The 23,560-nt window shown below is 37.4% G+C and overlaps 2 protein-coding genes across 2 annotated transcripts; one reads left to right on the forward strand and one right to left on the reverse strand.

Moving 5' to 3' along the window:
* Positions 1 to 861: 861 nt before the first annotated feature.
* Positions 862 to 2,907, reverse strand: LOC126592880 (zinc finger A20 and AN1 domain-containing stress-associated protein 8-like). The gene is made up of 3 exons (XM_050258669.1): positions 2,739 to 2,907; positions 2,563 to 2,609; positions 862 to 1,763 (listed from the first exon to the last, which is right to left on the reverse strand). The coding sequence occupies exon 3, from the start codon at positions 1,748 to 1,750 to the stop codon at positions 1,220 to 1,222; it is 531 nt and encodes a 176-aa protein (XP_050114626.1). The 5' UTR covers positions 1,751 to 1,763; positions 2,563 to 2,609; positions 2,739 to 2,907; the 3' UTR covers positions 862 to 1,219.
* Positions 2,908 to 4,140: 1,233 nt separating this feature from the next.
* Positions 4,141 to 8,778, forward strand: LOC126592879 (chaperone protein dnaJ 6-like). Its single transcript, XM_050258668.1, has 8 exons — positions 4,141 to 4,468; positions 4,630 to 4,728; positions 4,825 to 4,926; positions 6,847 to 6,906; positions 7,003 to 7,109; positions 7,202 to 7,284; positions 8,171 to 8,261; positions 8,357 to 8,778. Exons 1-8 carry the CDS (start codon positions 4,328 to 4,330, stop codon positions 8,556 to 8,558), a joined length of 885 nt encoding a protein of 294 aa, XP_050114625.1. The 5' UTR covers positions 4,141 to 4,327; the 3' UTR covers positions 8,559 to 8,778.
* The last annotated feature ends 14,782 nt before the right edge of the window (positions 8,779 to 23,560 follow it).

Raw genomic sequence — 23,560 nt, forward strand, 5'->3', positions numbered from 1 at the left:
ACAAATGGAGTGAGTGATGCGCTGTTCCCTTCCCCCTTTAGCTATACAAAAACTGTGAGCCTTATACAGTTATTAAAAAGCTAACAAGCACAAATAAAATTCAGCACCTAGCGATATCTATGACCACCGCATTTTTCTTCTGTAAATCAATACTAGTATACATCAAGCAACGAATATACTTCTGTCTCACGCTTCTGCCAATCATCACTTCAAAGTTCGGATCCCAAAAGTTCCAAATAACACTAAGAAAAGAAGATCATGACAATAAAAAATTCTCCACTTATCTGGAAGTAGAATAACCTAACCTTGATCTTGTACCTAGCAATCACATAACAGATAACCTTAAACTTGGAGACACCCAACAAAGCCGAAGATCAATAAGATGTATGCACTATTGACATGAAAAGAATCGAGCAGAAACTGCTGCAATATAAACGAAGTACACAAAAGTTTTAAAACTTACAAAATGATGGAAGAGAGTTTGCAAGATAAGAGTGAAACAAAAACAAAAAACAATTAACAAAGAATATATGATAGAACTTAAGCACTCCTGATGAGAAAACCACCAAAAGAAAAAGAAGCTATTTTGTTTCTCATTTTCTTCAGCACGAAAGACTACATAAGAAAAAAACTTCAAACTTATACGTCTGTGTGAAACCATAACCCTAGGGCCCAGGCAGTGAGAATATACGGAGGAACAGGTCAACTAAGAGCCTTCTACTCATAATTACTAACACTACCATAAAGAAAATTGGGAAGGTAAAAGCTACCAAACAAGACCTAAGCGGGAATTCACTGCCAATTACCGACACAATAAGCCCCCAACCATATGAGCATAATAAAAGTGTATTAACACCATGATTTCAAATCTGAACTGAGCACATATATACATTGTGAAAATGTGGAACAAACAATTTAAGGAAATTTTAGTTGCATTGCATTACATTGCATAATTGTACTGCGATAAAGAAATGCATACCAAGCATAGAACACACTAAAATAACTCCAAAGACATCCATCAAACCAACAATAATAACGACTTAAGACAGTGGAGCCAGCTTAGAAATATTTCACCAACAAGGAATAGACTTCACTTAAATGATATCCTCATTATCATGACCTTAAGCAATTTTACCATTAGGAGACCTATGCAGACAAGAAGCCAAGAAAGAGAATCATCATCCTCAAATAGATTGATCTTCACTTCCGCCCGCGACTCCTAGATTTTGTCAAGTTTGTCTGCCTTCACGATAGGATTGGCTTTTGCAATAGCATCCTGACCAGCAGTCCTATAATCAAAAGGACAGTCATGTTTATCAGAATAACGATGACTTGCACAGAAGGTGTTTCCACATTTGCAATTGAAGCCAGTTAAACCAACGCGCTTTCGGCAAGTAGTGCATCTGCTTGGTCCCTTATTTTCTTTCATCTCAATCTTCATGCTTGGGGATGATTCAATATATGCTTCTGTTGAGACAACACTTGTCTCCACTCGTACAGCTTGCACATCGACAACACTTGCAACAACTGGGTCAATGAAGATGTTGCTGCTGCTGCTGCTGCCGCCGCCATTCACAATGCTGTCAATGGATGATGCAGCCAAATTGGCTTGCTCCTGCTTTAAGAGCGTGTCCTTGTAACACTTGGAACACATGTTCATTGTCGCGGCCCTTCCAAAGAATCCACAGTTATTAACACAAAGGATAGGGCGGTCTGGAGCTTGGCATCCAGTTTCATCATGAGATTCCATCTTTTCTACTTATCTGCACCAAGAAAACCTCGCCGTTTAAACATCATAAAACAAGTCTTAACCCAATGGCCTATTCACCCACTGCAAAAATATCAAACCACCATAAACATGCAAAATAGAGGCGAAATTCTATAACTAAAAACATATAATCAAACTTGGAGCTACCAAATAACCAAACGCCCAGCAGAGTGAATTACATAAAAGCAATTTTACAGATGCCATACCACAAGTACCAAATAACCAAAGACGAAAATAGAACTCATATGGACTTAAACACATCGAATCATGCAAGTAGTATATGATTCGGGCTAATTATCTCCTTCCGCCAAACTTTTCAGATTTTCAACATGGGTAAAACTTCAATTTCACTTGCTCTGTCATACAAATCGAATGCCCCGAGGTGAACTGTCCAGGCCAACGTTTACAATTCAAGCCACTTAATAACATATGCAGAAAACCAACAAAACATCAAAATTTTCCCTATAACGTCGTGAACTTGACCCAAATCCGATATAATCCAAACAAGCTCAGTTCAAACCTATACAAATAACCCATAAACTCCTACAAATTCCTCTATACATGCCAAAATCTTCAAAAACTCCGATAATAAACGAACAATCCCAGTCAGACAACAAAAAATCCAAACTTTCAACCGTAAACGTTTTCAATTCCAGACGAATGAAACCCTCCACACTTAATTGACCAAAGAAATTGAAAAAACTACGGAATTCGGGAGCTTGCATTTACAAGTACAAAAAATTGACCCATACAATTCCCAATCCCAAAATTCATACACAAAATCAAACTCTAACCTGTTTGGTTCCGGCCGATCCGAGTCGAAAATCCAACCAGGCAATTCCTGCTCCTCGTTTCAAAATTTCAAATTTCAAAAAACAATAAATTAATAACAAAATCAAACAAATACTGGAAAATAAAATATAAAAAATAAAAAAAAAAGCAGAGAGAGGGAGGGGGATGAGCTTCATACCCTGATCGAGGAGATTATTGCTTTGATATTAATTATTGGAAAAATAAAAATAAATATGTAGGGCGGTACATAAAAAATAAATAAAAAATAAAAAGGGGAAAGAGATAATTGGTAGTGCTGGGTTTTTTGGTTTGGAGGCTTCTCGTGGGGCTCTTTATTTCACCTTTCCGTTTTGCGAACGAACGCTTTCCACTAAGTCGGTGGTAGCGATGTAACCGCCCCTCGACGACCACATAATTGCGGTGTTGCCATTTCACTGTACAGGTCCCAGTCGGACTGTGAACTGTTCGGGGATTTGGAGTTTGGTCTGGGCTGGACGGACACATAGTCGTGTTGGGTTGGGCTTTGGTTTTGAAGAGGCAAATTGATCCAGATCATGTGGTAATAACCACATTGTTGTCTGCGCCACTATGATTGTCATCTCTACTACCACCATTTTACCTTGGACTTGGATTATCTGCCCTTCCATTTCAGTGCTCTCCTCGTGCCTTCCTATTTGTATGGTCACGGTTAAGTCACGTCAACATTTTATATTACTATTTCTTTTTGTTTTATTATTTTTATAAAAAAACAATATAAAATGTTGACGTGGCTTAACCGTGACCACACAAAACAAAAGGGCACGAGGAGGGTACTGAAATGGGAGGGCAGACAATCCAAGTCCTTTTACCTTAGGCATCAGCACCAACGTTGCCAACTACTCCCACCTTTACAGAAGACGATTTCGATCTCAGACTATTAAGATTGGCTCATTGAGTGTCTTACCTCGAATCCCCAAACCTTGTTGTGTGTATACAAAGGGGACGGATGCCAACATTTTATATAATTTTGACACATTTTTTTGAAGGAGCTCATTCCGTAACGTATTTTAAAGATCTAAACCGTCTATCTTTTAAAACATCATTCAATTGTTATGATGTGGTCACCACCATCTTCACCACATATAAATTGGAAGTTTTATGAGTTGAGAATCGACAAGTAAGGAAATCACATGAGCAAAAACAAGCTCTTTGAAACCTTATCTGAAATTTTAACTCTCGTTTTGTGGAGATTGCGCTCCCAATGAATTTCAATATGCATCCATATTTTATTCAATTCAATAAACGTTTGATCATTGGATTCCATATTATGTAATTTATGCTTAAAATTCAGATTTTGAATCAACTAATATTAATATTAACCATGATATACTCAATTTGTATTTTGAATATTATTTGTTGGGCTTTAACAAATATGATATTTTCAATAAATTAAGTACTTATTTAAAATGTTTAAAAAAAATTAAGACGAATTTAAAATAGCACTAAAGGATTAAAAGATTTTAGATCCTTAATTCTAACATGAATTAATATGTAAAAAAAAAAAAGGTCTATTTATTAAGGGGCACCATTTGAAATTTCGACCGGGAATTTAAAAACTCATGACCGGTCCGACGCAATTCCTCCACGCCATCGCGGCGGGAAAAGGGTAAATTGGAGCGCTAATTGGCGGGAGCAAATCGAAGCTCCAAAAATTTACATATAAATACAAGCCCTCACTGGTCACTACCAAATCTTTCCCCAAATTTCAAAGCTCCCGATTCGAAGAAAATGGGGAAAAGAAAGAAAGCTGGGGTTTCTGAGCAGAAGCAGCAACCCCCACCACAAGTCGAAGAAGAAGACGAACAGCAGGAACACAGCGACGAAGATCCCGACCCCCCAACTTCCACCAACAAGAAAAGCCTCTATGAGGTGCGTTAAATCCGTTCGAAATTTTAATTTTTCTTGATGCAATCCGGTTAGCGTCTGAATTTGATGATTAAGCTGGAAATTTTGACTTCAGAGTGTCTTTTTTGCCCTAATTTGGAAAATTGGGGTTTTTTTTTATGGGTTAGGGTTTGTTTGTTTCGTAGGTTCTTGGTGTGGAGAGAAGCGCTACTCAGCAGGAAATAAAGAAGGCGTATCATAAGTTAGCATTGCGATTGCATCCGGATAAGAATCCTGGTGATGAGGTGAGAAAGCTTGTTAAAAAAATTGTGTTTTTTCTTCTTCTGTGAATTGTGGTGTTTCTGTAACTGTAAGTGTAAATTTTGATATTGTTCGTGTAGGAAGCTAAAGAGAAGTTCCAGCAATTGCAAAAGGTGATATCGATTCTCGGCGATGGGGAGAAACGAGCGCTCTATGATGAGACGGGTTGCCTTGATGATGATGTGAGTTGATAAGATTAAAAACACACCACAAAGTAGCATACAAATGTCATATTGATTTTTCTTATTAACACTAAGATTTGTCAATGGGAGCATATGAAAATAAGGGTCTTTCCTGCAAAAGATATTTTTATCTAACTATTTACAATGTCACAAAACTGGTTGCTATCCCTACTGACCAGCCACCAAAAAATAATTATTAGACCGACTTACACTTATCTAAAGTCTACAAAATTTTATATGAAGGTACTAGACACACAGAACTACATTTACACAAATTTTTGGAGTTGATTTGTTATTTAAATTAAATTGAACAAAAATAGGACAGAAACAAATTTTAAGTAGTTCACAAATTAAGAAAAACGAGTTAGGGGAATTGCTATCCACCACCAAATAATCATGCAAACATGTTATGTTTCATTCAAATTCCTTTTATTTCTGGATGAAGATGCTCAAGTTGGCTCAATGTTAGAACTCAACCTATTACTCTTTCTTATGTAGTATATTAAGAGAATGGCGTTTTCAACTTAACTTAGTTCCTAGCATGCAATCTAGAATGGCGTGTTTATAGATTTAACAAGTAGAAATCATTAAGAACAAAAAGAGTTTGAGTCATCACAAGGCATCGTAAGTACTGACGTTGTCTTACTTATTCTAGAAATTGGTTCACATGTTAATCGCAATTAACAAGTACTAATCTAGAACTTATGTAGGTCCTCATTCGACAAGGGCAGACACACACATATTCATAGTTTTAGAATCTTAGATATGCTTACTACGTATGCATCCATAAAAAACAAATAAAGAATTCATCAATGAGACAAGTAGTGAACCAATTTTCATCCATTCATTAAAGTAATTCAAACAAAATGTCATAACAAACTAGCAACCATATTCGGGGCTTCAAAACAGCCCCTAACTACTAAAAATTTAGTTACACACAATCCTTAAGTTAAAACAAAAGATAGACATGAATTTGAGAAGATAGAATCGAAAGAAATCGACCGAGGCCTCCTCTTCCCTTTCCTTCCTTCCCCAACGCTGCTTTTAAACCAATTCTTGTTGCACCCTTTTCTTCTCCTTAACTCACCCACTAATAGCCATTTAGTGATGACAATAAGTGAGAGGAAATGGTAAAACAATTGTAACTCTTTGGATAGCCTTTATGCCAATTACTCCCTCTTAATCCTCATCTTTGATTCTATTCCCTTTTATATTTGAATAAGTGTCAGCTGACTTGTTCTTGGCTGCATCAGTTTTGGCTGCTAGATTTAATGGGTTTATTGCTTTCATTGCAGTTACAAACTGCTCAGCCTCTTGGTAACCTTTCAGTGTTAAAACGACCATAACTTCTTCTAGACAAATGATATTAACAATTTGCGAAATGCTCTAGAAAATAGACATCTGTAGCTTTCCAAGTATATATGGCTCATTCTCTAATTCATTCTGAGCTGTTCGCAACTTGCTTTCAAAGTCAGCTGATCTGCACATGCAGTTTTGACGAATTTATCACTTAAAATCCCACTTGTGCTATTTTTCTTTTCTTTGCTTGACAATTCCCACAAAACACAAAAACAAAGTAAATAGCTCAAAAATATAAGGAACTAACTAAGAAAAGACAAGTGAATTTGATGTAAAATATATATAAATATGAGCTTATCATGAGTGCGTGATGTTATTTTCTTTGTTTTTTGATTCATTCACTTTAATGCATTATGCTGTTTAGTGTGATAAGTAGGATTCTTTACTAGAAATAACAAGTAAATATGTCGGGGTTGATTGTTTTTTTTTAGAATTATTGCAACCTTCGTACTTGGGCAACTGCTTTGTAAGATCAATTTGGAGGGTTTTAGATACTTTGGGAAATCAAATGTTGCCTTATTCATCAAGTGTTGCTTATTTTGGTTGCATTTTCATGAGCAGGACCTTGCTGGTGATGTTGTTCAGAATCTGCAAGAATATTTCCGTGTCAGATATAAAAAGGTTGGGATGTTTTCATCTTTTCATATTGTCGTTTGATATAGCACAATGTCATTTGTGCTTTTGGCGTATTTCTAACAACATCCACATCCATTGCAGGTCACTGAAGCTGATATTGAAGAGTTTGAAGCAAACTATAGAGGGTCTGATTCTGAGAAGAAAGATTTGATTGAGCTGTATAGCCAGTACAAGGGGAATATGAACAGGTATTAGCTTTGATGTTAGTGGCGTTTATCATTTCTGTCTTTTGGCTTCCTGTTTGTGTTTGATCCTTACCTTACAGTTATTTTCCTTGCAGAGTGTTCTGTTCAATGATTTGTTCAGATCCTAAACTTGATTCACACCGTTTCAAGGATATTCTTGATGAGGCAATAGCAGCAGGTCTGTATGTTTTTAAGCTCCAGTTTCATAGTGAAATTTCTGAGACTTTGGTTCAGGTTTTTAGTTTATGTACATGAATATAATGTTTACAATGTCTATTTATATTTACCTGACTGAAGGAGTACATGGATTTCAAATGATTCATTGAACCTTATCATTTCAAATTCAGTTGTTACAGTATGTCTAGTCATTTCATAGATTTATATATTTGGTACTTCATGGTTCTAACAAATCTGAGCGTCTTGTCCAAATTTAAATTCATTGTTTTAAATCCTTCTATCCAATGGAATTTTTTTTCTCTCTATCTTAAATGATTGAAAGGATTTTCCCATCGTCGTACCACAAACTTACGTGTCAATCTTATTAGGTGATAAGATTAACCAGGAATGTCGATCTTTTCTGAGCTCAGACCAGCCTTGCAAACCATGTCCCATTGATTGTAGGTGATAAGATTAACTACGAATGTTTAGTCATATGTCCCCTTTAACTCCTTAGAGGGACCTTATCAGTTGCTGGATTCTATCTTCTACACTGGTTAAGATTTTTGGTTTGATGAATGATCATCTATACAGCAACATTAGAGCCTCGTTTTAATTGTCTGGAGTCAAGTCACATGCTATCTTATAAGTTATATTTTCTAATTACGCTTACTCATCAATTAAGCTACCCTTTCTAATTGGCATATCTATCAATAGTTGTTTTACGTGTTAAACCACCGTAATCGTGCTATGTTATTGGTGCATTTGTTAAGTCACACAAGTAAACTTTCAAATTTAAGTAACATTGACACAATTGATGCATTCTTGGCGTATAGAATTGTCCCCAATTTGAGTGTGTGCTCTTTAACGTTATTCACACCCTCCCTCTCTTTTGTTCTCTTTTGCAGGAGAACTGAAATCAACCAAAGCCTACGTAAAATGGGCAAAGAAAGTATCGGAAACAAAACCTCCTACTAGCCCTTTAAGGCGGAAGAACAAGTAAGTACTTTCCTACAAGTTTATTTAATTGCTTATACTTTTTTAGCTCAATCAAGAAATTAAAAACCTATGTACTTAAATCTAATCTTTTACAGGGCAAAGAAACAGACAGAAGATCTGTACGCAATCATATCTCAGCGCCGCAGTGAGAGGAAAAACCAGTCTGATTGTATGTTCTCTTCTCTAGTTTCCAGATACGGCGGGAGCACTGCTGCTTCAGAACCCACAGAAGAAGAATTTGAAGCTACACAGAAAAAACTTGAAAGAAAAAGGTCGTCCACAAAATCAAAGCGCTAGTAACTCGAACTGCCAGAGTGAGCAATTTACTCCAGTAGACCGGTAATGTGCACATTGCAAACACTGTAGTGCCTTTCGTTATATGTATTTAAATGTACCTGCAAAATTGTGTGCGAGTTCTACTTCTATTCATGGTGTTAGATGCAGTTGCTCGACGCTAATGTGCTTGTGACCTAACTAATCGATATATTTCAACAGCAACAAAGCATTTTCCTATTAAGTGGGATCAGTTATATGAATCTTAGAACGTCATTGCTCTTGGTTATGTGTTACGTTTTCCGTTAGATCTAAGTACTCTTTAGTCTTTTATTAGAGTATCTTGCAAAGTCTTTTTAGGTCTTCCTCTACTTTTTCGGTCCTGAACTTTTGTTCCATAATTGCATTCTCTAACTGGAGCGTCAGTAGATTTTCGTTTCACATGTTCAAACCATCATAACTAATCGATCTTTTTCATTTGAAAAAAAAAAAGAACTTTGTGGGCCATTGATACTCTTGTTCAGCCATTGTAGATAAATAAAAATTTAAATGATATTTTGATGAGCAAAATGAGACAAACTAAAATTTATGAGGCAGATCGGGTTAATAATTTATACATTTTAAAAAAAATTCATATTAATTTTTTAAAATTATTAATTTGTCATCTTATTTTAAAATCTTAAGTTTTTCATTCAAAATAAATCATGTGATTTTAGATGAAGATATATATTATCTATTCTAAAATTGAGGAATGAATTGACTGTAGCTTAGCTACAGTCAAAATATTGACCCTCGATTTTGCTTTATTTACATCACTACCATCATATCTATGGCTGGGTTGGAAGGTAATTATCAAAAGTTAGGAGGGTAATTTTGTCCGTATGGTTTTGGACGGATTGGATGGCTTAGCGCAAACAGAGGGACAGAAGAGAGGGAGATGGAGAGAGAGTGTTGTCATTCGGTGAGGGTTTCGGGGATGGGAGACCATGCCTCTCAGATAGAGATAGAGATAGGATGGAGGGAGACAGGGTGAGGGAGACAGAGAGACAGAGCGACAGAGAGAGAGGGAGGGAGGGTGAGGAGTAGGGAATGTTGCTGCTGACGACTCGGTCACTAACTCAGATCTCCTCCTTAACGCCAACGCCCACCGAGTCCAGTGTCTCGCTCTCCAAGCCCATAGAAGGCAGCTTCGTCGACATGATCGATAAAGCTTTGGAGAACGAGTTCAAAGAGAATGATTAGAACAAAGGTTAGTAGTAGATCCGATGTTCTTCTTTCTATGCATTTTGGTTCAAATTAGGGTTTTAGGTCGAAACCCGAAACAAAAAGAAAATTATGGGGGTCGATCATCTCCCCAACAATCCCAGAGCCTCCATTTCTCCCGCTAGGCAAAAGAAAATTAAATATAAGGAGGCCTGCAACTTCGTTTGCAGTCCGCCACTGCAATCGGTCTGGAAGTTTTGATTGGTTGGTTCTTTTTAATCTTTTTAATCGGGCATTGATCAGATTAGGGTTCTTGGTTTCTGGTAAGGGAAATTTTTTTTATATATTTCACATTATATCTGGAAGTCTTTGATTTACTTAATTTGGGTTTGCTTAGTTAAATTTAATTTTTTATGGGTTATTTTCTTTTGAGTTGATTTTTGGAATTTGAATGCAAGATGCAAATACATCCGTCCAAATTTGGTATAATTACGATTTATAGATTTTTTATTGGGTGCAGGAACTGTGGGAAACAAGTGTATTCGGGTATGGATTCTTGACCTTGGCTATTTCATTGACTTGGATTAGTGTCAATTAATCCAATTTTTTGTCATGATTTTCTATTTGGTTTTTTTTATTTTTTATGAAACTTATGTACAGGGTTTTGACATATAGGTGGATTTGACACAGTTCATGCTCGGCTGGGTAAAAAGACTTCCTCGGTTGTTTTGCTTGGATTTTCTTGCTGTTTGGGGATTTAGATAATTTGATTACTGTGGGAATTGTATGTATTATTGTTCTTAAATTGGGTTGGCTGAATTAGAGCCTACAGTCGAGCTGAGATCAGGGTCAGAGGAGTGTCATATTGGGGGGGGGGGGGAGGATTTGGGTTTTAATCCTTTTTTTTTTTTAAATGAATGAAACAGGTTGGATGATATCAATTAAAACCTCAGTGATTACGAGGATGATTAAAAACAGGTTGGATGATGCATACGTTTCTTGGTTAACCTAATTTTGATTAATTTAAAATGGCGGTGGGTTTGGGTTGTAATCTTTTTTTCTAATGAATGAATAGATGAAGAATTTGATTAAGGAAGAATTACTGCACATACTACGTCGGCAGAGCACTGGCTTCTTTGCGGGCCAGCTCCAGATATAGAGGGGTTACACTGCACAAATGTGGTAGATCCGGAGCTCAAATGGGATAGTTCCTCTGAAAAAAAGTGAGGGATCATTTTTATGGAGTTTTCAATTTTGTACTGTATGGTTTGGGTCTAGACCACATAAGCAGAGTGGCTGTTGGTTTGAACTCTGAACTAACAATTGATGCAGTTTTGGATTCTGAATTTCTTATGGATAATCCAATAGAATTAATACTGAAAATTTACCAATGGATAACACTTCAAAGTTGATTGTATAATATAGTTGTCCTTACTCTATAATAATTTCGAGTTTTTGTATAAAGTTTGTTACTTTGAAGTATACCTATATGGCTATATAGTACTTTCTCTTATATATGATTCGTATAATCATGTTTTTTGCACGTGCAACAATCTGGTTGTCCATCTTTCAACATGTGAGAATCATTGTAAGAGTGATTACTCTTTGTAACCCAACTAATATACTATTTTGTATATCTTTTGCAAACAATGAGTTGACATTCGAAGTGATTGAGAAACTTTGGTGGGCTTAATCAATAATAATTTCTATTTTTTAGTATAATTTCTGTTGCTCAAAGTATATGCGTAGAGTATTTCTTCTTATATATGATTTGTACAATCATGTTTGAACGTCTCTCAATGAGTATGAGCTCATTATTGTGCATGGTTATTCAGTTATACCAAACCAATACACTTTCTTTCTATGTTTTTATGAACTGGGAGTTGAGTGCAAGTTTTTATGAACTGTAGTATACTGTATTTTGTTTTTATTTTGCATATGAATCTTATCATGTTCATCTCAATATTTAATGAAATTTCTACCCTTGCCAAGCATGGTGTTCACAGATTGTTGTACTCGCTGGGTTTTTTTGTTATTTCCAGGTATAATTCCCACTTCTCTCTGCCTGCTTCCCCACTCCTTGCTCCAGTTGTGACTGGTTTTCCTTTTTGGTTCTATCTTAGAAGTCTGTCAAGGAGAAGGTTAGTGAATGAAAGAAATCTAATCGAGAGGCATTTTCTTTTTTTTGGAAGATATCAATTATATTTGGGTGTTTGAACATGTTGTCTAAAAGTATACTCTGTTTTTTTAGTGGTTGTAACTTTTATATTTCACATTCCTATTCTGTATTTTATAGGCCAGGAGACCTGAAGAAAATCCATTGAAAAAGGAGTGATGAAGCTAAAGCAGCATTTGAAAGTTTGAGGTATCACTAAAGTGAAATAAGAATTATAGTTTAATAAGATGGGTATGTTTCACAATCTAAAGACACATTGAGAATACGAAATACGATAGGCTATCGATAAAGCATGGCTTGAAAAAAGGAAAAAATTCATGCAGACAATTCTGGGGTAAGCATCCACAAAGAGTATTTGGTAGGCCAAAGTATGGAGTCCATGTTTTTGTGTTTGCACATTCCATATCCAAGCAGATTTAACATTTTAGCATGTGGCAATCTACTGCTTCATAATACAAGAAAGAAATAGTGTCAAGTTGTTTTGTTTTCTTATTCTCTTTGTATCTAAAGTTTGTGTCTTCGTATCTGAAGTCTTTGTGTCTTCATAAATTTTGGTTCTCACTTCTCTACATATAATCCAAAGTGTGACATGACTATATATAGCCCTCATAGTTGATCTATCAAGAATTTTGGTTTATCCAATTTTATTTGACTCTATATATTCCTAATTTCATGAATTAAAGTTGCCACGCCGTCCATCTTGGAGTAAGACTCGAATTATGATTCAATTATAACAACATATTACCACTTTTTTTAGTTCTTTGGTGATCCTTTATATAGTGGATGAAGCTTCAATTAGTTCTACCAAACAAGCCACAAATTCTGTCTGGTAATTGTTTGATCATTCTCTATATATTTGATGAAGCTTTAGCTAGCTTATACCAGACAACCCCTGATTTCTTTATGGTAATAGAGCTTCATCTCTAATTGTTTATTGTTTGATTAGATTATTATAATATTTGGGTTGTTGGATATGATGGGTTTGAATTGATTTTTTGTTTTCGTTTTTCAGAGTGATGGATTTTCGAATGAAATGCACTTAACCCTGGATTCCAGTGGGGGTGGCTGAAGCAGCTGCCGGATATGACAAATGGCAGCTAAGGTTCCATAAATTGCCATGCTTTTAGTTTTATGAAATATGACAAGTTGATATATATATATATATATATATATATATATATATATATATATAGAACTTACATCTCTTGACAAATTGTGTTGCTAGATAGTTTTTCACGTTCCAGACCAAGATAAAGTTTATCATGTTATTCTGTCCACGCTTCTCTGTCTCAGCTGCTTCTCTTCTTCTGCCCATTCCTCCAAATGCCCCCCTTCATTTTCATTTCTGAAATTTCATTCTTAAAAATCCATCAGATCATGCTTAAATTGTTAGATGCACACACTCTGTTCTTTCTCTCTCTCAGTGGAACTCTCTCCACTCCATGCTCAATCCTCTGCTTCTTCTCTGATTCATGGTTGGGTGCAGTGGCAGCACAGAGCTTTCGCCGGAGGGAGAAAGGATTTTGATACGAGACATTACTTGCTCACCCAAAGGTTCCAATTTTTTGCATTCTTTTGGGTTTATTTATTTATGAAATTTGATGACTAATTTTTAAATAATTAGAAATTAGTTCTTCGTTGTGAAATGTTCATTTTTCGTTCTTTCCGTGATTTTCAATTGTATATTAGTAATGCTTTGAAAAACACATGATTCATTAAGTGAAAGACGCTAACCGAATAGTTAGAGATGCCGCAAGCAAAGATCATATAGCCTAATTGACTACAACAAGTTACTTTTATTTGTGTTTGTAGTGATGTAATGCTGGTTCTGTTTATTGTGATTTTAAATCAAATGCCTTACTTTGTCTAAATTTACTACAAGATCTATAATTTGTATCTTGCGGGAAATGGTAAATAGGCCATTTTCGGAATGACATGAAATTAGTTGGATATGGCATAAAAAGAGGGGATAAATCTATTTCAGTTGAAGAACGCATTTTGGCGAGGGAACTTTGAACTGATTAGGTGAAGAACCAAATTGTCTTATAGCATGCTTCTCATTTATTTAAAAAATGGATTGGATTCCTATAAATATTTTAGCGATTGACTATAGATAAGGCAGTTGCATTGCCACTTTAAGATAAGGCAGTTGCATTTTTCAAAGTGAATTGTCTTATACAAAACTATGTGAAATGTACTAAAGTATAATATGGGACTTTTACCTCAGTATCGAACTTGGCTGTATGCCAGAATGGTTTGTTTAAGCATCTTTTAAGTTATATTATGTTTTCTATTTTAAAAAAAATAAAAAAAGAGAGAAGAAGTTATCTCCTGTCTTTTGGTTTCAGAACCGTCTATCTATACATCATCATATACATCATCATTTCTTCATTGCTTCACTGTAGGTGAGAATGTTATGTGAGAAAGCCAAGGAAATTCTAATGGGAGAAAGCAATGTTCAGGTGTAAATTTTGGTCTCTTTAGTCTCTTATTATATTTGTATTACATTACATATTTCACTGTTATTTCATTTTGTATGGGAAAAAAGCGTTATTATTGTCCTTCATTTTGAACTGGTAACACTGGTGTAGATCTTTTAAACTATATGGGTAGACACTTATTATTATTTATTTGCATGCATGTGAAAGGGCCAGTGACAATTTGTGGCGATATTCATGGGCAATTTCATGACCTTGCAGAGCTTTTTCAAATTGGAGAGTTTTCTTGCTTGCAATTTTGAATTATTTCAAATTATGAATGAAAAAGCTTTTGGAAATTAGATACTTTCTGTGAAGATTTTTCTTTGGAGTTCAGTAAATTGATTGCTCCTTTGGCTATAAGTTTGACATTAGTAAATTCTGGACTTTAATTTCAGTGATTACCCAACATTGATTGTTATTGATTAGCATTTGTTTTCTGGAATTTGGACTCTAAACAGTTCAAAGGTTTTGGGAAAGGAATGCTTTTTAATCTAGCCAATTGGTGGTCTTAGCAATACAATGTCAAATTTTTTTAAATCCGAGTCTGACAATTTTGGCAAGATGCAAATGAGCTGTGATTGGGAAGGTAATATCATCCTAATATATTTTTCAAAGCAATTTACTTATTTGTATTTTGCAGCTTTATGTGTCCAAGAGGTTTCAAGTGTTAGTGAGGACCTCGAAATGTATGTATTAAGGTTAATCAGTAGTGGTACAAAATATAAACATCACTTTGAGTGATTAATATAAACTCTGTATGTTTTCGTTTTGAATGTTGAAGTTGGAAATTGCTTTGGTTAGGATACTAATGATTAGAAAATAACTTTGTTTAAGGAATGCACAAATAGTCTATGGGTGGATTTTCATGGAAAAGTTGACTAAATTTCTTCTTTGTTGTTTCCATATGGTGCTTCAGTGGTGGGTTTTGAAATTTTAGTTGTGGATGTGAAATTCACTTCTCAAAAGATAGTTGCGATAATGCCTATTTTTCTCTCAAAGCTCTTTTAGCCGAGTTGTCAGAATCAATGACTGAAGCTCTCCATGACGAGTTGGACATCGGCCTGATACACTACTCTCAGTCTTTCCTGCTTTTAATTTTGATTGTTTATGATGAGTCGGACATTGGCAATTTGTTGTTGAATTTTATTTTGATAATTTCTGAAAATTTTGTTTTATTTTGTTGACAGCTTTTATTGCCCACAAATTTCAAATAGAAAAGTTAGAAGAGCTACGGATTTGCTTTCCACTGGTTCCCTGTATTGAGTGCAAACGTGCTCCTAATATACTTGAATTAATTCTAAAGTCAGTAACTTTTCTGGGATTGTTTGTGGTTTTGTGAGTGTTGCTTAGGTAAAACGTGGGTTGTCTAAATTGCTGCATTTAAGAATGCGATTGTATTGCAACAGGATTTTCATTTAATTTTTCTGTGGATATTTTCATGTATGTTGTTGGTTATAGTTTGAAAACCCGCAGCAAAGCGCGGGCATTCCTGCTAGTTTATACTAAAGAGTGGGCGAATAAATTGATTTTTGTTATATGCCTATTTAACTGAGCTATTCTAAGGGAATAGAGAGAGGGAGGCCGGCGACAGTGAGAGAGAGAAGAGAGAGATTTAATTGTGAGGTGTGTGTGGTATTATCTCATTGTGCCTTTATTTATAGTAGTATGATAGATAAAATCTTTGCCCTTTTATGATTATAACTCTAATAGAAATTAGACCATTAAAAGGAATATAAAAGATATCCCTAGATACACTAGGATTTGCACAATCACATTCTTATTCCAAATATGACTGCAACACTCCCCCTTGAGTGTGTAAATACTCAAACAAACATCGCATCAAATCTTCAGCAGATAAGGTAGAACAGTTGATGAAGTCGACAACACAACGGGCGAATGCGAGTCTCAAATTTAAGAAAATATGCATGGGTAGTAAAACTCACAAAACCTCGTTATGGTAAAACCCAATGTGGGAAAAAAAACCCATAGACTAAGGAGAAAAGTGAGAAGTATGCATAATGTCGAAAACAAACGTCAAACAGGACGAAAGTAGTGAATTAAACGGAGTATGACCATCTCAGGATGGGTGCCTCATTAAAACCTCATTAGGTAGCAAAAACCCAGTGGGAAAAATGCTCCTAATCATAGAAAAAAGAGTACATTAAGATCAAGTGAGTATGCTTCAGGATACTCCCCATAAGTTAGACATAACTTCAAAATAAGAGAACTACAAGTGATTCAATTCAGATAATTTACGTATACCGATTCCTTGGACGAGCTTCTAAAAAGTAGACTTGGGCAATGACTTGGTGAAGAGATCGGCCAGGTTATCTTAGGAACAGATTTGCTTGACTTCAATGTTTTGATGCTGTTGTTGCTGGTGAGAATAAAAGAACTTCCGCGCTATGTGCTTGGTATTGTCTCCCTTGATGCATTCATTCTTTAACTGCTCTATACATGTTGCATTGTCTTTGAAGATTGTCGTAGGAAGGTCAATGACGAAAGTAAGACCATTAGTGCTTCAAATATGTTCCATAACTGCTCTCAACCAAAAGCACTCATGCGATGATTCATGCAAGGTGAGAATCTCAGCATGGTTCGAAGAAGTTGCAACTAGCGTTTGCCTAGTAGACCTCTAAGATATAATAGTGTCTCCAAATGTAAAGACAGCCCGTTTGAGAATGTGCCCTATGTGGGTTAGACAAATATCCAGCATTTGAGTAACCAACAAGATGGGAATCAATCCGAGAACCGAGAGGGGCGACAACTCTTGAAGATTTGCAGGTATAGAACAAACCCAAATCTGTCATACCCTTGAGGTAGCATAAAATGTCTTTAACACCATTCCAGTGCCTGCGTGTGGGCATATTGCTGTATCTAGCCAAAAGATTAACAGCGAAGGCGATGTCGGGTCTAGTGCATTAAGCCAAGTACAATAAAGCCCCAATTGCACTTAGGTATGGAACTTTAGGTTCCAAAATCTCTTCTTCATTCTCCTTTGGATGGAAGGGATCTCATTTGGCATATAGAGTCCGAACGACCATAGGTGTACTCGAAGGCTTCACTTTATCCTTATTAAAACGTCGCAACACCTTTTAGGTGTAATTCGATTGATTTACTAGGATTCAATCCGAACAGTGCTCAATCTCTAAGACAAGGCAATATCGAGTTTTCCCAAGATCTTTCATTTCAAATTCTGATTTCAAGTGCGCAACAATTTCCTCAAGCTCTACGGGAGTTTCGATGAGGTTCATGTCGTCGACATAAACTACAACGATCGTAAATTTGGAATGTGGCTTCTTTGTGAACACGGATGGGCATAATTTGTTGTTCACGTAACCCTGACTTGTCAAACATTCACTCAGATGGTTATACCACATTCGCCCCGATTGTTTCAATCCGTAAAGTGATATTCGCAATCTAATAGAGAGTGTTCCATAGTCTAGAACTATTTGAACCAGTCAATGGAAGTCATTCTGGAATTTTCATATAGATTTATGTATCTAGATCCTTATAGAGATACGTGGTTACCATGTCCATAAGCTGCATATTCAGTTTTTCAGAACTACCAAACTGATTAGGTAGCGGAACATTATAACGTCCATTACGGGGGAATATGTCTCTTTGTAATCAATCCTAAGGCACTGAGAGAAGCCTTATGCTAAGAGGCGTGCTTTGTATCCCACTATTTCATTCTTCTCATTACGCTTCCTCACGAAAACCCAATTGTAGCCAATTGGCTTCACATGTGGTGGAATTGGAATAATAGGTCTAAACACCTTATGTTTTGTAAACAAATTGAGTTCGACCTGGATTGCTTGTTTCTAGTTTGACGAATCTGTTCTACGTCGGTATTCATCAACGGAACAAGGTTCAATGTCATCGTTAAGCATGATGTCAGTAGCTATTATGTACGCAAATGAATCTTAGACAATTATCTCATTCCGATTCCAAACCTCATCCAATACTGCGTAGTGGATGGAAATCTCACGATTCTTGAGAGGTCGGGTTGTTTCGTCTAAGACATCACCGTAATCTAGAATAACCTCATGCATTGGAACAGATGAGTGAGCGATGGTCAGATTCAAACTAGGGTCACTAGTTGGTGCTGATTTCCTTTTTCGAGGCTGTGAATCCTTTGAACCAGGGGGTCTGCCATGCTTTAGGGTTGGAGCAGATGATTGGCTAGCCGTCAATGTACTAGGCCGCGTGGAAGGTGTGGCCTCCCCATATTCGCGGATGGTCCAGCCTTTCCAGGCGGGATTACCCAGGGTTCATCTATTATTGCAAGTCCATTTGCAACAGGTATATGTGATCTTGTCACCTTAGCTAGATCATTAAAAGCATCTGGCATGCTCTGGGCAATGCTCTGAATATCTATAATTCATCGCACCTCAGTTTCAGACTAGGCAGTACGGGGATCTAAATGAGACATAGTGTGAGCATACCACGATAGGTCGTGGCATTATCCATGAATGTTAGCATGCTTATCTCCCCATAATGGCGAGAATACTGTCTCATCAAAGTGACAATCCATAAAATGTGCGGTAAATAGATCTCTTGTCAAGGGTTCTAAATAGAGAACAATTGATGATGAATCATAGCCAACATAGATTCCTATTTTTCTCTAAGGACCCATTTTGGTACGTAGTGGCGACTCTATTGGCACATAAATTGTGCACCCAAACACACATAAATGCTAGACGTCAGGCTCGTATCCAATAACCAACTGTAATGGTGAATGAGGTTAGGTAGCAGTGGGCCTCAGGCGGACCATCATAACTGCGTGCAATATTGCATAGCCCCAGGTAGATACCAATAGTTTGGTTCGCATAACCAAAGTTCGAGCTATCAATTGAAGGCGCTTTATAAAAGCTTCTACCAGGCCGTTTTGGGTGTGAACATAGGGTACTAGATGTTCCACATTAATCCTTACTGACATGTAATAATCGTCAAAAGTTTGTGACGTAAACTCTCCAACGTTATCCAGTCGAATCGACTTGATCGAATAATTAGGGTGGTGAGCCCTTAGCTTAATAATTTATGCTAAGAGTTTCACAAATGCAGCATTGCATGTGGACAACAGGCAAACATGTGACCATCGTGTCGATGCATCAACCAACACCATAAAGTATCTAAACAGTTTGCATGTTGGTTAGATATGTCCACAAATATCCCTTTGAATCCTCTGAAGAAACTTAGGAGGTTTATGAAATAATTTTTGTAATCAAGGGTTGAATATTCAACTTCCTCAACGAACACGTTTTGCATGGCGAGAATCCAACGTAGAGAGGTAAATGATGCCCATGTGATGATTAGAGGATACATCGCATCATGTCACGTCCGGATGTCCCATACGGTCATGCCAAAGCAACAAAGTGCTTTGGAACTCAAGCACAGGGCCAGCCACATGGTAGGCTTCTATGTCGCGAATGGTTATCATGTATAACCCACTCAGGAGACGTTCTAACTTCTTGTGAATACGCTTATGGGCATATTTGTAAGAAGTGATACAAAGAAATTCATATCCATTATCTTTAGTGGTTTCAATATGATATTGATTATCTCGAATATCTCTAAAACTCAGCAACGTTCTTCCGGAACGTGGAGAATAGTGAGGCTCTTTAATGGTTAAGACAATACCATTGGATAACATGATACAGTCCTTTTATTATCCCACGATCAGGTTGGATGGGCCTGAGAGAGTTGTCAGATGTGCTTTCATAGGTACAAAGTTAGTTAAATAGTGTCGCTTATGCAATATGGTGTGTGTGGTAGCACTATCAGCTAAACAACTAACTTCCTCACTAGAAATATAAATTGAAATAAATTGATTGAATTGGTCACATGCATAAATATAATTCCATTCATTCAATTAATCAATTCGAGAAATAATATCCATAAAATAAAAATCCATAGTTCAAAACAAACCAAAACCAAACAAATTATTCCAAATACTTAGAAAAATTGTCCAAAATTAAACCATAAACCTAGAAAGATAGGGGGTCTGGCCACTCCTAGTGGGTTCGCCACTAGGGGTAAAACACCCTAAAACATGTCTAAAATTTTATTCGTCCATAGGAGTTGATGCCTCCTGAAAATCTGATATCGCTATGGATGTAGTTGCATCTTCCGAATGTTCCATATGTGCAAAGTTAGACTCACGACGGGAATGATACTTGGTAATAGCCTCAGGGGTAGCTCGGCATACGCGTGACTAATGATCCTTTGATCCATATTGGTTGCACATGTCCATTTCAGTGGAAACTGATTGAATGGTAGCTTTTCCCGTGTTCTTGAAGTTTGGGGCCTTGGGGGCAAGGGGTTGGCGCTTCTGGGTCACATTTTCTCCCTTAGGTGGGCCTTGATTTTGTTGACCTTGGGTCTCTAGTGGGGCTTGCCACCCATTGCCACGGCCACGATGATTCTTGCGTCGTTTGTGGCTGCTATAATTGGTTGCATGCCCTTCAGGCACGTTGTTCGAGCTAGTAGATCGAGCTTGATGATTCTTCATCAAAAGCTAGTTCTGCTTTAGGGTTTAGGGTCCCTAAATCAAATCCGAAAATTTGGTGAATTTCTATGCCCTATATTGTTGCTGCAAGACAATATTGATGGCATGGAAGGTTGAATAGGTCTTCTCATGGAGATTTGATTCGGTTAGTTCCACTTTAAAGAACTGTAGCAGTGATCAAATTTTACAAACTTCAGAGTTGTATTCATTCACGGACCTAAAGTCTTGGAAGCGAAGATACTGTCAGTCGTGTCTTGCTTCAGGTAAGTAGATGTCTTTCTAATGATCGAAATGGTCGACCAGAGCAAGCCAGATTGTGCCTAGGTCCTCCTCAGTGAGGTACTTAGTTTGCAGAGCATCATGGATGTGTATTCGAATGAAGATCATTGCAGTAGCTTTCTGAGCTTCGTCAATAGATTTGTCATCGGTAAGTGCCTCGATGACAGCTCTAATACCCTTTGCAGTAAGATGGAGATTCACGTCTTGAACCCACTTCAGGTAGTTTCTTCTAGATACTTCTAGAGCAGTGAAATTGAGCTTGTTCAAGTTCGACGCCCCTAAAACGGAGGGTACAAAACGTGGTTAGTCATATGATAATCCATAGACATACATTGTAAAACATTCGGGTTCTATACACATGTATTGGTTTAATTTATGCATGAAAACTACAGGTTTCATGTGATAAGTTTTGAATGAAAACTTTGGGTTTCAAAAGGACTAAATATGAAACTACAGGTTCAATTTAGTTTTATGAACAATTATTTCATAAAGGAGAGGTTCCTGCAAGAACACAAAATGCAATATGCTGATTTAAGTGTAGAGTTTCTTCGAGAATTCAAGTGTGAGAGCATCGGGACTATGAAAGGATGTCAACGGTTTAAAGTATACAAATAAATTATTTAATCGATAATGTCCAAAAGTGATCTTCAGGTCAATAATTTTGGATTAATTATCAGATTAATGGACTGTAGGTCACTTTTAATTAATTCAATAGATCGGGACCAAACCGGGTTGAATGTGGAAGAAAAAATAATAATAATGTCATATCTCGACCCGGGCTCCACCACATCTCGAGCTCGACTCTACCATAGCATGATATTGTCCACTTTGGACCCCGACCACACCTTCACGGTTTTGTTTCTTGGAACTCACACGAGAACTTCCTAGTGCCCATCCTGGGATTGCTCTCGCGTTAACTCGCTTCACTTCGAAGTTCTAATGGAACCCGAAGCTAGTGAGTTCCCAAAATGCATCGTGCTATATGGAGGTGAGCATGTACATATAAGGCACATCACCTATTCTTCGTTGATCGATGTGAGATGTTACAATTCACCCCCTTAGGGGCTCGACGTCCTCGTCGGCACACTCGCACCACACAGAAGAGTGGTTTTGATACCAAATTGTCACTTCCTAGCCTCGCCTCCGTTTTAGCATGATATTGTCCGCTTTGGGTCTCGACCACGCCCTCACGGTTTTGTTTTTAGGAACTCACGCGAGTAGAATTTCCCAGTAGGTCACCCATCATGGGAATGTTTTGACCAATTTCTTGCTTAACTTCGGAGTTCCTACTGAACCCAAAGCCAGTGAGCTCTTAAAAGGCCTTGTGCTAAAGGAGGTGGACATGCACATATAAGACATAGATGATCCACTCCCCTGGGCGATGTGGTATCTAACAATCCACCCCCTTTAGAGGCCTGACGTCCTCGTTGGCACACTTCTAGCTAGGGATTGGCTCTAATACCAAATTGTCGCATCTGGACTCGGGCTCGGGCTTCACCATATCCCGAGCTTGACTTCGCCGTAGCACGATATTGTCCGCTTTGGGCCCCGACCAAGCCCTTACGATTTTGTTTCTGAGAACTTAGATGAGAACTTCCCAGTGGGTCACCCATCTTGAGATCGCTCTCGAGCGAACTCGCTTAACTTCGAAGTTCCGATGGAATCCGAAACCAGTGAGTTCCCAAAAGGCCTCGTGTTATATGGAGGTGGGCATGTACATATATGACACATCACTTCCTCTCCGTTGGTCGATGTGGGATGTTACAAATAACATTTGGGTTAAAATTATTTAAAATGCAAAAAATTAACATTGGATTCGAAAAATCATAGCCCAATAGCATTTGGGCTTGGGTACCGTGAGTAGGGCAAAACCCTAGACGATTTTGGGCCTCGAATTTAGCTGCTAAGCAGCCCACATATGGCTATAGGGCACGGGTCGAGGGATTGGGTAGCCCAGCAGCAAACTGCTGGTGTTTTTGGGCCAAATGGTGCACGGGAGCAAGCCTAATCGAAGCTGGCTTGTGGATAAGCATACAAGAGGCCCAACTAAAGCTGGGGCTGGGTTTTTGGGCAGGGGACAAGCTTAGCCTGCAGGGTTGGTTGCGGTATATGTGGGTCGGGGCGGTAGCAAGCCCAACAAGTCAAAGGCTTGTGGGTTATGGGCTCGGGTTGTCAATACGACACCGTTTCCCTACACGGTTGGGCTTCAGGCCTGCGTGGGGGTCCGTCATGGTGTCATAGTGGTGCGGCGGTGCCGCAAAAAAAAAAAAATCCCAGTTTTGTTTTTTTTTTTGTTTTTTGTTTTTTGTTTTTTTGAATTTTCTAGGGTTTGAAAAACTCAAATTGCTTCTAATTTATTTATATGCTTTGACTCACA

This window comes from Malus sylvestris, chromosome 12 (assembly GCF_916048215.2).
Source record: "Malus sylvestris chromosome 12, drMalSylv7.2, whole genome shotgun sequence".
Lineage (NCBI taxonomy): Eukaryota > Viridiplantae > Streptophyta > Magnoliopsida > Rosales > Rosaceae > Malus > Malus sylvestris.